Genomic DNA, 15084 nt, shown 5'->3' with positions numbered 1-15084 from the left:
TTGGAAAATCTTGATTAAACCACTGATGGTCATTGTGATGTCCCCAAGGTCAAAAACAGAAAAGAATTGAGAAGAAGAGGTGAAAGGGTCAGTTCGATCCATGTGATCCAAGTAAACGAGACAAGTGTATGACGTCTGTGTAGGATACTCCATCTTATTATTTAAGAACCTTCAAACTAAGTACAGAAGATCTGGCGGATAATATTTTCATGGATGTTGCACCCTCTGGGATTATTGATCCTTCTCTAAGACTCAAATACAAGTCATTATAACAGGTTACAGACGGCGTTCATGTTATTTGTGGATTATAAGCCTACATGACAGATCTTAGTGTCTTCATCTCAACGTCCTTCCTACTGTAACCTGACGACTCTCCGTCTTGAAAGATTTTGCCTTTCCCGTTGCTTGGACTCCTCCATGTCTTAAGGACAACTTGTTTTGTGGACTGCGTTCATTCCAAGCTGAAGTTGAGGTCGGTAGATTATGTCTTTCTACTTGGTTCCTCATTCCCTTTGAAGGCTCCATGTCTTCATGAACTTAACATACAACATCTATTGTGTGAGATTCGCTGACGGTGCTCGGATTTAAGGAGAGGAAACTTGACCAGAGAATATTCCAGCTTGAGAACTGGCCACAAGCTTACATGAACCTCAAGGAGACAATACTTCTCATCAGGTGGTCTACTCACTAGCATCAACGTTGATTTCCCCTTAGGAGAATTTTTCAAGCCTCGTCTCTTGACCATCTATCTGGAATATTGGAGGCTAAACTTGTGATCCAAATGCAGTTGGCTTTATTGTTGAGCTCACAACTTCTCCTCTTCATCAAGGTAAGTTAAAGGCAGTGTACATTAGTGGGTAAATATTATTTTACCATATTATAAAGAATATATTGGAGATGGGAAGAACCAAATACAATATATTAGTATACGATATATCTTTAATATATTAAAAAAAGGTTGTCCAATATAAGAGCAGTGAGCTGATAAAGTATTGTTATAGATAGGGACCTCTACATTGTACTTTATTGAGATACATTCAATGATGAAGAGAAAACAACCAAGAACTTTGATGCTGGTCCATATTGCTATAAATTAACGATCCTTTGTAGGAAAGACGAGCCCCACTGGACCAGTTTAGGAGCAAGTTGTCCAATATAAGAGCAGTGAACTACTGATACAGTATTGTTATAGATAGGGGCATCTACATTGTCCTTTATTGAGATACATTCAATGATGAAGGCAAAACACCCAAGAACTTTGCTGCTGATCCATATTGCTATAATTCACCGGTCCTTTGTAGGAAAGATGAGCCCCACTGGAGCAGTTTTAGGTAATTGAGCAGCTTCTGTACACTGGATCATTCGGACTTCTACTATTCCTATAAGTCAATGGGGTGGACTGTATGATAAGTATAGCTAAATGAAAACATTTGTTATTTAGTGATTTACAGAGGAATACCCTTTTACGAAATTTACTGTAGCTCAACCCCTTTGCAGTCACATTAAATTGGAAAAAAATCTATCAAAAATGGCACTTTTTAAAATACTAAATTTTGTGCTTATATGTCAAGTAAATATAATTGTTATTTTATCCCCTTAGGGAGATAAGTGATTTTAGCCTTATTCTAACACATATTCAGCATTTAAAGGGACTTTCTATAATTCAGTATTTAAAGACTCGGAGGAATGTAGGAAACTCTTATCAGTTAACCCCTTAAGGACGTAGGGTTTTTGCGTTCATTTTTTTTCTCTCCACCTTCAAAACATCCATAACTTTTTCATTTTTCTGTGTACAAAGCTGTGTGAGGGTTTATTTTTTGTGTAACAAATTTTACTTCTCATTGACCTTATTTATTATTCCATGCCATGAATATATATATATATTTTAGACCCTCTAGGGTACTGATGCTGGTCTTGCATTACAGCTAATATTTTAGATTCCAGCAATAGACCTAGAGCCTTTACTTTCGGCTGCCCTCTTTAGGAACAATGGGGCTTATTTACTAAGGGTCTGCGGATTGCACTTTTGACGGATTTTATAATTTTTCAGGATTTGCTCCGCTGTGACAGGTATTTAACTTGGGATTGACTCGTACACGATCGGATTGTGGCGCAGCTGCGCTGCTTTCATGCAACAGGAATGGGGGGGTGGGCGGGCCAACTGATTCGGACTGAGCGCGGGATTTAAAATTCAATTTGTGTCGCACGACATTGCACTTACATGCACCAGGAAGAAGATGGTAAACTCTGTCGGACCTGAGCGGGGAAGCGATACATGCAGGAGATCGGGTGCACGATCTTAGTGAATCGCGGCAGATGTGTATTCCGGTCGGACAATGCACTTCCTTGGATCGTGCAGGACAGGTAAGTAAATGTGCCCCATTATCTCAATCCGTGCATATTCAAAACTCCTTCTCTAATTTCTCCTCGCAGATCTCCTCTGCCTGGCATGACCTTGACAATACAGAATTTGACTGCTGGCCGAATGATCAGCCCAATGAGCAGAATATGATTGACTGTATGGGTATGTATGATGAGATGGGAAGGGGCGGCGCCAGCATTGGCCATACCTGGGCAAGTGCCAGGGTCCAGTGCTGCTGGGGAGCCCACATAAGGCTGTACATTAGGAATCTATGGAGGCAGTGTCAGACTGGGTTTCCTTAGGCCCACCAGAGAAAATCAATCTTAGGGCCCACTCTTTATTATCCCCCAGGAAATATACTCTAGCAGCCTCCAAATTGTGTTGTTTTCTGATGGACCTCTGGGGTTCAGTATTGGGTTGAGCCAGGGCCCACCGGAGGATCCTCAGGTACTCTGGTGGGCCAGTCTGACACTGCATGGAGGTGAGGGGGGCTGTATCTAATGAATCAATAGGGAGTGAGTGGGGCCTATATAATATAACCATGTGGGGCTGTGAGTTACGGAAGTAGGGAATATTTTAGGGAACAGGAAACTGTTTTATTTTCTGAATTTGTAATACCGCCACGTGAATTCACTACAAAGGGACCCACTGAGGCTCTGTTACGCAGGGGCCTACTGAAACCTGGAGCCGACCCTGCTTACCTATATACTGTTCCTATGGCACATCAAAGGCATAAGTCAAAAATTTGGATTGTAACAAATTTTACAAGTTGTTCATGGACAAGACAGTCCATTGGTCACTTGCGCCATCTTCTTCTCTTACAGGGTTGGAGATGGCATGGACTGACCGGCCTCCAGCAAAGGTCATTACGGGGCAGGAGTTCAATGTTTCCTACACGGTGTCTGTACCGGACAGTTTTTATGAGAAGGCCGTGACACAAAATATTCTAAAATTCAGGTGAGATTTATAGGGTCATTACAGAACAAATACATTACTACCATAAAGGGTCAATCACAGCCACGTATAATAACTATACAATATATATGACAGTGGTTATGAGATTATAGATGTTATATCCTATGTTTAATACTGTGACTGATCACTTACCTCTTAAGTAGTAGCTTCATGTTATATCATGGGACACGTATGATCTGTACATGAATATTTTCTAGTAATGCCAGTGAAGCCAAAAAGTTCTGTGAGGAAGTTGAATGTCCCGCGGACTGGAAGTATGCGACTGCCGAAAACTGCTGCATCTACCATGCGAACATCCACTCCTGTCCTCTGGCTTTTATGGTTCGTTATTCTAGACTCGTCTATGTGGTAATATTAGGCTGGATGTGTGCACGCCGTACAAATAGACATAATATATGTAACTAGAGGCTTACATCAGCATCATTTTGTTCAGTATTAGTATTAGTTTGGATCAATCTATTTAATAATGATAATAAATCTTTATTTATCTATCTATCCCTCTATCTATCTATTATCTATCTATTCATCTATCTGTCTATCCATCTATCTAGTGTTTATCTATCTATATGCAACATCTCCACCGGGGGACGACAATGTATGGAGGGCAGCAGGTTGGTAGGAGTAGAGTGGCTGGCTCGATGGCTTCTTATTTGCTGGTATCGTGGTAGCCTTGTCCTAGTGTAGGCCTCATCTACGCCACTCAGGACTGACAAGGCAAAGCAAGAAGAGGGGGAGGCTGTATGACAACAAAAGTTCCCTCTGTGGCACTCCTGGTGTTGGTGACAAATCCTTGACATATAAATCGGAGGCCCATGATGGCAAAGACAGGCCAGGCATGCACACAGCAAACAGAGATTTCTAAACACATGGTTCCTTAGGCATTAGGAGAACTCCAACAGAAGCAGATAACAGTCTGGCAACAAACTCCTTCTTTGAGGACACGCAGGGCTGTTAGTTGGCTTGCTGTGGCTGGAACAAAATCGTACCTCAGCCTGTACCAGTGGTCAGTTAGGCTGGCAATAATCTCCAGTGAGCCGGGTCGGCTCCAAAGCATCAGCATTGTGGTGTACCTGCCCTGTGCCTGCATAATTTTGAAAAATGTTAGTTTGCAGGGTTTTATGCAAAGCTACACCAGGTCAGACCTGGCATAGTTTTGCCCAGCGGCTACGGCACCCGTCAGGTAAATCAAGAGGCCTAAGCCTTTTTATGTATCCAGTGCAAAGCAGGGGGACATGGCCACTATGATAAATCTCCCTTAAGAAATTAGTAAGGACCCACCATATTGCCATCCATATTATCATCTATGCATTTGAAAACAGGCAGTACTGAAGTTTTCAAATGTGATCTAAGGTTAAATGTACAGTATTTCTTGAAATAAATTTCACATTGGATCACATTTGAAAGCTGAGATTGCTGCCTGCATTTCCAATGCATATTAAAGGGCATCTACCACCAGGATGAAGGATTGTAAACCAAGCACGCTGACATACTGGTGTGTGCCCCCTCTGGCAGGATCTGCTCTGTGGACATTGCCTGCGAACATTGCACCAAGCCTTACTGGATCTTTTTACTATCCTATACTATCTTTATTATTAAACTATCCATCCTATTATTACATATATCTATCTATCTATCTATCTATCTATCTATCTGTCTACCTATCATCTATCTATCTATCTGTCTATCTATCTTCTATCTATCTAAACCAGATGCGAGTGTTCACATTTGCTATGAGTAAAAGCTGTAACAGGGTCCTGTCTGAATATTACAGCAGTTACTCAGAGTATAGGGGATGATCTATGATACAATTAATGTCCCAGCATAGCAGTGTGAGGACACTCCCACAGTGCTCAGTGTCCAGCTAAATGCACATTTCACAGTCTTGCTGCTACTAACACCACACACATAGATATGATCGAGCATGGACAATACCTAACACTTTCCTGCAGCTTTCTATTGTCAAACCTGTTAGGAGACTCCATTTAGGCTGGAGACCCCTTTAATATAAAGTTATCTTTAACAATGACTCATCTGTTTGGTTCAGAGACAGAATGGGGTTTTTTACTATTTATTACCGGGATAAGTAGTGACATGTACGGATACGGGAGGCTGAATACTGGGAACACAAATCCGGGGATTCCTCCACCGTGTTCAGAGCTCGTGATCCTGTGTATTTGGGTCTGTAATGAGTCTGACATCATCAGGGCTGCAATAAACATTACAAATGATCCCAAATATCTTCTCTTTCCTGCGCGCAGCTGCTATGGACAACCCTTCATGTGCCTCATGTGTTTTCATTACAGAAGCAGCGTGGGATCTGTGGGCCGTGGATCCCTGACGATGGTAAAATAGTGACACACACTGTATCCCAGGCAGGGAAAATGACCCAGCTCAACTGGACCTCAAAGGTAAAAGTACATACAGGGTCTATGTGCGGAGATCCGCAGCCATGGAGATATTCATTTAAAAAATTCCCCTACAAAAATGTCAGATATTCTTCAGATGTCTCTTCAAGTCCGGGCTGGATGGTGACTTAAAGTACCTGCTATATAAAGTCCATGAACCCAGCACAGGCAGTCCCCCCACTATACTAACAGTCCCTGGGTTGGTCTCTGTGACAATTGGATTTTAAAAATGTTGGGTTGTCATAAGAACCAGGATTATCACTAAAGCTTCATTACAGCCGCCTGTGATAACTGTAATAGCTGATTATTGTAGCCTAAGGCTAAAGTACAGTAATTACCAACATCCAGAGGTCCGTTTGTAACTAGGAGTCATCTGTAAGTCGGGCGTTCTTAAGTAGGGGACCGTCTGTATATAGAACATATGGAAGGGGGTTATATAATCCAATCAGAACCGCACTGTTACATCAGCTTCCAACAGGACCCACTGGGGCACATTTACTTACCCGGTCCATTCGCGATCCCGCGGCGCGTTGTCCGACATGGATTCACGTCCTGCCGGGATTCACTAAGGTAGTGCGCCCGATATCCACCAGGTGTCGCCGGAGTTTACCATCTTCTTTCTGGTGCTTGTAAGTGCGTGTCAAGCGACACAATTTTTTTTTTAAATACCGCAGTTTTTCCGAATCCGTTGGGTTTTCCGACGGCCACGCCCCCATTTCCGTCGGATGCAAGCCGACGGCGATGCGGCAAAATCCGATCGAGTACGCCAAAATCCCGGGGCAATTTGGCACAAAGCGGAAATCCCCAGGGAACCCGACGAAAGTGCGCGATTCGGACCCTTAGTAAATGAGCCCCACTGTCTTATATAAAATATGTGATAATACATTAATAATATGTGAAATTTGCCACAACTGGGAACGTTCCCTGTGATGCACAGCTATGTGATGCGTTGCCCCTGATGCTGAAGGTACCAGATCCAATCGTTATAAACCCGGATTCTATGGGGAATATGTATAATTTTTCTCTCTTTATGTGCAGTAAAGGGTTAAGTGTGAATGATCTGTGTAATTGCAGGTTGTTTTGGTCCACCTCGGCGTCACCTCATTGATCGCTCACATCAAAGTGGGGACCTTCCAGGCGGCCCTAGAAGCCTCGTCCATGGTGCTCAGTGGCAAAGGTAATTTCATCATTATGGAAATGTCTGCGTCACAGCATCAGATCCAGACCGGTCCGTACTTGTCCGGTCACAACAAGGAAACAGCTCCTGTATTAGGACCCCCAGAGGTCGGACCCCAAGCAATCAGACACTTATTTTTTATAATAAAACCACTGCATTTACCCCTCTAGAGGTTTGTCCCTGATTTTAGATAATATTGTGCTTCAGATCTCAGAAATGACACCCAGTACAGGAAGTCCCCGGGTTTCATACAAGATAGGGTCTGTAGGTTTGTTCTTAAGTGGAGTTTGTATGTAAGTCGGAACTGTATATTTTATCATTGTAATCCCAGCCAGAACTTTTTTGGTCTCTGTGACAATTGCATTTTAAAAATGTTGGGTTGTCATAAGAATCAATATTAACAATAAAGCTTCATTACAGACGCCTCTGATAACTGTTATAGCTGTTTATTGTAGCCTAGGACTAAAGTACAATAAATTACCAATATCCAGAGGTCCGTTTGTAACTAGGGGTCCTATGTAAGTCGAGTGTTCTTAAGTAGGGGACCGCCTGTATAGTTATTCCATGGAAAAGTACAGGCAGTCCCTGGGTTACATACAAGATCATTTGTCCTTAAGTTGAATTTGTACGTAAGTTGGAACTGTATATTTTATAATTGTAGCTCCAGCCAAAATTTTTTTTGTTCTCTGTGACAATTGGATTTTAAAAATGTTGGTTTGTCATAAGAAGCAGGATTAACAATAAATCTTCATTACAGACGCCTGTGATAACTGTTATAGCTGATTATTGTAGCTTAAGGCTAAAGTACAGTAATTTACCAATTACCAGTGGTCTGTTTGTAACTAGGGGTCGTCTGTAAGTCGGGTGTTCTTAAGTAGGGGACCGCCTGTATTTAGGACAACTGTCACATAGAAAAGCGTAAATAGATTCTACAGAGAGCGCCATCTAGTGGACTAAGGTTAAATTCACACTACTGTTCCTTCCCTCTGTTAAAAAAGTAAGGAATGGAGGTTTAACGTATCAGTTAAAAATCCCATTGACATCAATGTAAATTTTATGTCATTTATTATGGTAAGTTTGGCAGGAATCCGATATCCAGGTGTTTTTTTCGGAGGAAAAGTACTGCAGCCTTAGTCATTTTTTTTGTCCAAAAAACGCATGGATAACGGATTCCTGCCTAAACGGATGACATTAAATTTACATTTCTGTCCATGGGATGGGAAGTGATACATTATTTCATTTTTTAAACCTTCATTCTTTACTTGGAATGGTAGTGTGAAAGATCCTAACGTGTACACGGCTGTATTTTAGGTACTACCTCTTATCACAGCAGCTTTAAAATACTGTATCCCTATTTCTCCAGAATCTCATTCCTCCTGCCTGTGTCTTTGGTCAATGATGTTATAATTATATATACGGCCCCCTAATTAAGAACACCCGACTTACAGACGACCCCTAGTTACAAATGGACCTCTGGATGTTAATAATTTACTGTAACAGTTATCACAGGTGTCTGTAATGAAGCTTTATTGTTAATCCTGATTCTTATGGCAACCCAACATTTTTAAAATGGGGTTACAATGATAAAGTATACAGTTCCAACTTATATACAAATTCAACTTAAGAACAAACCTACGTAACATATCTTGTTTGTAATCCAGCGAGAGAGAGATTTGTAAAGCGCTACGGAATTGGATGGCGCTATAAAAATAAAGATTATATATATATATATATATAACGTGTTTCTTCTTGTCTGCAGTGTGTGGAGATGACGTCTGCAGTCCAGATGAGAACTGTGCCCTGTGTCCTGCTGACTGCGGCCCATGTCCAATGGCAACTACAGTCAAAATCGCCATCGCACTTCCCCTAACCCTGTTCTGCAGCGGATTCATCTGTGCCATAGTGGTATCTTACCTTTATTACATAGAAATACAACATCTGCACGTACAAACATCACACATGATTACACGTGACCTGTTAGTTTGCTGATGTGTATCTTTCAGGTTCTGAAAACTTTTTGGTGTGTCGTTTCTCTGTTATTCCCCCTGGAAATCTATGAACATAACGACTAATGAGTGTTACCAGTCCTGTTATCAATGGGACGTGGCTATCCATACATATAGGGGCTTATTTACTAAGGGTTGAGCGCCACACTATCAGCGGACGTTTTCGGACGATCCTGCAGCAGCCACCTCCTCTCCCCTCCCCTCTCCATAGACTTCTATGTATGAGGATGGATACAGATGCTTAAGGGGTTTAAGGCCGATAAAGTGGCTTGAGACTGCGCATTAGAGTTGACCGTCGATGATCACACACGTCTTGTTTTTGCAGTGGTTCCAGTATCAGAAGCAGAAGATGCTGTGGGATGAGAGTTGGATTCTGACAGTGAAAGACTTACCTGGTACATGGGGTTTTCAGTCACATTACACTGAGGTGATGGACACAGATCTATATCACTGTCCTATTCCTTTTCCTTAGCGGATGAAGTGTGGAATGAGCTCGGCAGTACCATCAGCCTGAGACACAACAACAACTTGATTCCAGGTCAGCGACCAGAGTTACTGGCAAACACGGTCTTCATATGTGGCTCCTCTACAGAGAACTTCATACAGACCGGGATCTAGTGAGTAATAAAGATAACATTGTACAAAGTGTCCTATCTGCAGGCAGCATGTTATAGAGCAGGAGGAGCGGAGCAGATTGTACATAGTGTCCTATCTGCAGGCAGCATGTTATAGAGCAGGAGGAGCTGAGCAGATTGTACATAGTGTCCTATCTGCAGGCATCATGTTATAGAGCAGGAGGAGTGGAGCAGATTCTATATAGTGTCCTATCTGCAGGCAGCATGTTATAGAGCAGGAAGAGCGAGCAGAATGTACATAGTGTCCTATCTGCAGGCAGCACGTTATAGAGCAGGAAGAGCGAGCAGAATGTACATAGTGTTCTATCTGCAGGGGATATGTTATATAGCAGGAGGAGATGTGCAGATTGTGCACAGTGTCCTATCTGCAGGCAGCATGTTATAGAGCAGGAGGAGTGGAGCAGATTCTATATAGTGTCCTATCTGCAGGCAGCATGTTATAGAGCAGGAATAGCGAGCAGAATGTACATAGTGTCCTATCTGCAGGCAGCACGTTATAGAACAGGAAGAGCGAGCAGAATGTACATAGTGTTCTATCTGCAGGGGATATGTTATATAGCAGGAGGAGATGTGCAGATTGTACCTATAACACTCTCTTTAATAACAATGATATTTTTGGTTACTTTCTTAGTGATGGACGAGTAGTTTCCGTCAAAAGGATATACAAGAAAAACTTTACCATTAGTAAAACCATAAGGAAGGAGGTGCAACTTGTACGGTAGGTGTAACACGGAATAACAAATGTAATTCCTGGTCCATAAAGGAAGTCAGTATTGGAAGCAGTGCAAAACCTTTTCCAGTACTCAGGCACCAAATATTTGTTGACTTTATTTAATTATAAATTGAAGCATACAATGGTGACAAAACCAACGCCTTTCAACCAGTGTTCCTTATGTGTTTCTTACTTATGGTCTTTGGTCAGTAAGACCACACGAAGTCAAAAAAAGTAGGTTTTGTCACCATCTCTGTATGCTTCAGTTTTAAGATTAGTGCCACTTCGGCTGAATTTGGCCAAAACTTTTATAGTATATATATATATATATATACACTATGTGTATGGTGTTAGTATAGTAGCTTATCTTGGTCTTCAGCTGTATAATATAATCATCCGTCATTAATGGCCCAATCCCTTTTTATAATGAGATGTCTCTGCTGTCCCTGTCCTAGTCTGCACAGCAAAACTGACAAAGTAAAGCAGAACAATAGTCAATGATGGATTAGATCATGGAAATATTCTATGGACTTGGAAATCATGTGATCACTTTGACTGTGCAGGAAGCTGGATCACCAGAATATCTGTAAGTTTATCGGGGGATCCGTGGAAGGAAACATCTTCATCATCACAGAATATTGTCCAAAGGGAAGTCTGGCCGATGTCCTGGTGAATGACGACGTTCCTCTCAACTGGGGATTTAGGTGAGGTTTGCTTTGCCTTGTCTGAAGGGTTGGTGAGGATCAGACCACCAGGTCCACCACCAACAGAGGTCCCATTTGAACGGATCTAGAGTTTGGGTAATGTCTCTTGGTATGTCAATAATTTTATATTTTCATTTTTTCGAGGATAGTATAGCAGTGTCTGACAGACCTGTAAAGAATAAAAGATTTATGGTATATTGCTACAATACCTGCCCAAACCATAGTCAGGTGTGTTGCTGATTTTGGAAAATAGAAGCCATGTTTTAAAACCCCCTTGCAATTAAGTTGCCAGATACGCTCAATGGGGGAATTCATTAAGACTGGCATTCAGAACGCAACTCTTAAATTTCCCCCCTGCCAACAGTCCTGCGCCCAAATTTTGGTCTCTTGGTGAATATAGGTGCAAACTCACCAGTTCCAAACTTTAGACCAGATTGGAACTGGCAGAGTTTTTCGTCCATAGTTACCGACGGTTTTCTGCCATCTGCCCGCCCTGCTCTCTGCTCTCTACCCCGACCTGCCCATTGTGGCGTGTGGGTAGGAGAATCTCAAAAACTGTAGGGGACAGGAAGATTCCTGCAGATTCTTAGCCAGTCTTAGCCGTAATGAATCTCCTCCAATAACTTTTGCAGTAGTTGATGAGACAAGTGACTACTTTTAAAGGAGGATCTTTATTCTATAGAATGGACCACCAAAAAGAGTGGAGTAAGTGATGCTTTAAACTTTTGTACAGGCCTCTCTGCTAATAAAGAAAATCCCAAAGAACATCTTGTATTCCTTCTCTTCATGCGGTATATGGGGTTTATTTATCATTAGGCGGCTCCTTGGGTCAGTTCTATGTCTATTTTTGCCCATTAGATTCATTTAAATTTATCCTTTGATAAATGTTGTATTTTCTGTCTGGGATTTTTTTTTCAAAAAGTCCCAAAAATGTCTCTCAAAAGTCTCAGCACATACACCAGCAGGGGACTGGAATAACTGTGAGACTTTTTATGAGACTTTTTGCAAAAGTCTCCAGTCATGACTCATTTGCTAGCTGTAAATCTATGTTTGTGCCAGATTAATGAAGAGTTGTATATAGTCCTGTAAGACTTTTTAGCAGTGAAAAGTCTCAAAAAGCCTCAAAGCAACTACTTTTAGACTTTTTTATACCAAAAAAGCCCAGGAAAACCAATGATAAATAACCCCCTATGGCTGTAAATATCTTAACATATTGGGGAGGCGGATTTAACAACGTGTCTCAGGTTCCGCCAGTTTCTAGCTAGAAAACACTTGTCTTTTGCTGCGCCAGATTTATTAGTCATGATGAATTCTGGTGCAGGATAAGATTGTTGGTTCCTACTTTAGACCTACTTTTAGTTGGTCTAAACTGTGCGCCAGAATTTTGGGGGTGCGGACGTTTTCCTGCAAGCCACGCCCCTTTCTCGCTAGGCCACATCCCTTTCTCCGAATGCCATGTCCCTTAATCTGACAAGTCGGGAAAGTGCCAAAAAACGGTCTAAAAGCCTTGATAACTCTGGTGAAAGACATTTTAGACAGTGTTTTTGTGCAACACCACCAGAATTGTGGCACAGGCGTTTATAAATCTCCCCCATTATCTTACTTCTTCTTCCATTTCTAGACTTTCCTTTGCCACGGACATAGCGCGTGGAATGGCTTATATGCACCATCATAAAATGTACCATGGGAGACTGACTTCACGTAACTGTGTCATAGATGACCGATGGGTGTGCAAAATTTCAGGTAAAATTTATGGGGGGTGCACTGAACTACAAAAGGAGTTAAAAGGAGTTGTCCAGTTACATACACATGTATGTAAATGGGTTTTACAGGCCACTAAAAAACTAAATGGCTACCCATGACTCCATTACTAAAATCCACTACCACTGCACCCAATTTCTTCAGGTTTCACTGGGAGAGGGCATTCAGCCAATGACCGGTGAATGGGCCAGTGCTGCTGGGATGGAACATGAGTAATGGATTTATTTGATAATATACATTATATAATATAGATAGATAATTATTATTATTTTTTTAGTTTTTTTTTTTATAGGGCAACTCTTTAGAAATGTAATTATGAGTGATATCGGCAGAAAACAGCGCCATTACTGTCTGTGTGTTTTGTCTGGTATTGAGCTCTATTGACATGAATTGGGCTGAGCTGCAGTACCGCACACTACCTATGAGCAGCTGTGGCGCTGTTTGTGGTACCATTGGAAGGGGCTTACATACTAATTCTAGGTTAGAAGTGCTCATGTAATCAGATCGCTGATAGTATGTTTGCTCTATGTATACAAAACACAATTTACATATTTTTATGCAGATTACGGTTTGATGGTTTATAGACGAGATGAGTTTAAAGAACTAATAGAGAAGAAGCCTGCACCTATCTACTGCGCCCCAGAGGTTATTCAGAGTAATAGCAATTGTGTCCTGCCAACCCCTGCTGCTGATGTGTACAGGTAAGACCACAACGCAGGGGGTCCGAAATCCTAGGGAATTTTCCATTGTTGTGTGTTATATACAGAAAGTGCATGATATGTCTTATTATATTGGTATTATTATACTTGACTGTTCCTTTTATTCTTCCTTTAGTTACTCCATTGTCCTAGTTGAAATTGCCAGCCGCTGTGATACCTTCCCAGTAAGTTTTGTGGTTTCCATTTCCAGGCTGGAATTACATTGTTACTAATGTGGGCGCTCTATGTGTAAATACACAGATGTAGCAGAACTGAATTTGTTGCATGTTTTAAAGTTGTGTATAGATACAAATTTGCTGTTTGGTAACGTAATTGGAGATCAAGTGCAAAGACATAGGTTACCATAATGAGGGACCCCATTACTGAAGATGGGGGGCTCACTACATAGAAATCTAAGGGTGTAATGGGAACACCTATGGCGGACCACTTGTATATTCAGCCAGTGTTCCAGATAACTACTCCCCATTGTGGTTACCTACATTAGCAGGGCTAGGGGTATCCCGTGAACCCTATTCCAGTGATTGGTGCAAACCTAACAATCCCCCACACTATATCTACATGAATGTGATTATAGGAACATTGCTTTACGCCACAAATCTGCTTAAATTAAGGGAACACAGCTTTTCCAGAAACAACACCTCTCTTTGTCAATTAGCTGTATCTGATATAAAATTCAGCTCTATTCACTTGACTAGCGATGAGCTGTAATACCAACCATGGCCTATAGACAACAGTGGAGCTGTTTCTGGAAAAAGAAAACACTCTGAACCATTTTTTTCTGTTGACTAATAATCTTTTTAGGCCAATGATATGTTCCAGTCTGATATCATTTATTCGGTATATGAACAGACCAAGTAAAATTACAGAAGTAAAGATGGTGAAATACAACTTCAGTTTAGCCAGAATTTCTTATTTTCAGGGAGATTCTTACCTAAAAGATGTGACTTGGAGACCAGAGATACCAGATCTGAGTGCAGGGAAATCTGACCATGATTGCCCCAACCAGGCAGATTACTCAGAGGTAAGTGTTACTTGTAGATGGTCTCAGTTTCATTGGGAATGGTAATTTACATAAAAGTGGCCAGTTTTGTCCCAAATAAATTTTTTTAATGGAGGTGCAAAATGTGGCACCGTAAAGGGCACCCGTTTTACCCCTTACTATGGAACCCCCTGTCTTTTTGGCATGTCGCTGTCTTAGAAGGCGAATAATCGTTGCACGTACTCTTTAGCGCACAGATGTCTTTGCATGACTTGTTTACCTTTCACCGGCTTTTGGCACAATGACTCGTAAACCGAAGTCGTCGCTCAGAACTGAGTCACCAAATCCATGTTTACTAGAGATGAAGACAAAATCAGTGATGTCAGTGCAGCTGTTTATCATAAACTATGGGGATTGCCCCCAATTCAGGGGAGCTTGATATTATTTTGGAGGCGCAAGGTAAACATCCCATTACAGTTACAGTATTGTAATATAAAAAGAACATAAAAAAATTAAAAAATGCAACTGATGTAACATGTAAACTTTAGTAATGTGTCTGGCAGAAATGATGTGTCCTACTTTTAATAATTAATCTGCTCATCAGTGCAGTCTACAAAATCAGTCCACAGATTGACGCTTCACAGTTTAA

The 15084-nt window shown here is 41.4% G+C and overlaps 1 protein-coding gene across 1 annotated transcript in view; it reads left to right on the top strand.

Moving 5' to 3' along the window:
* The first annotated feature begins 317 nt into the window (after nucleotides 1–317).
* LOC140105238 (atrial natriuretic peptide receptor 1-like) overlaps nucleotides 318–15084 on the top strand; it is a 29060-nt gene continuing 14293 nt past the window's right edge. The window contains exons 1-15 of the mRNA XM_072129185.1: nucleotides 318–358; nucleotides 715–829; nucleotides 2434–2524; nucleotides 3187–3319; nucleotides 3535–3658; nucleotides 5641–5745; nucleotides 6817–7026; nucleotides 9251–9320; nucleotides 9398–9542; nucleotides 10192–10278; nucleotides 10836–10976; nucleotides 12598–12719; nucleotides 13300–13438; nucleotides 13572–13620; nucleotides 14376–14477. Coding sequence (XP_071985286.1) covers nucleotides 318–358; nucleotides 715–829; nucleotides 2434–2524; nucleotides 3187–3319; nucleotides 3535–3658; nucleotides 5641–5745; nucleotides 6817–7026; nucleotides 9251–9320; nucleotides 9398–9542; nucleotides 10192–10278; nucleotides 10836–10976; nucleotides 12598–12719; nucleotides 13300–13438; nucleotides 13572–13620; nucleotides 14376–14477 — 1674 coding nt within the window. The remainder of the gene's footprint in view (nucleotides 359–714; nucleotides 830–2433; nucleotides 2525–3186; nucleotides 3320–3534; nucleotides 3659–5640; nucleotides 5746–6816; nucleotides 7027–9250; nucleotides 9321–9397; nucleotides 9543–10191; nucleotides 10279–10835; nucleotides 10977–12597; nucleotides 12720–13299; nucleotides 13439–13571; nucleotides 13621–14375; nucleotides 14478–15084) is intronic.

Source organism: Engystomops pustulosus, chromosome 10 (assembly GCF_040894005.1).
Source record: "Engystomops pustulosus chromosome 10, aEngPut4.maternal, whole genome shotgun sequence".
NCBI classification, from domain to species: Eukaryota; Metazoa; Chordata; class Amphibia; order Anura; family Leptodactylidae; genus Engystomops; species Engystomops pustulosus.
The sequence above is the reverse complement of the archived record's forward strand: the minus strand, read 5'-3'. Positions and strand labels throughout refer to the sequence as shown.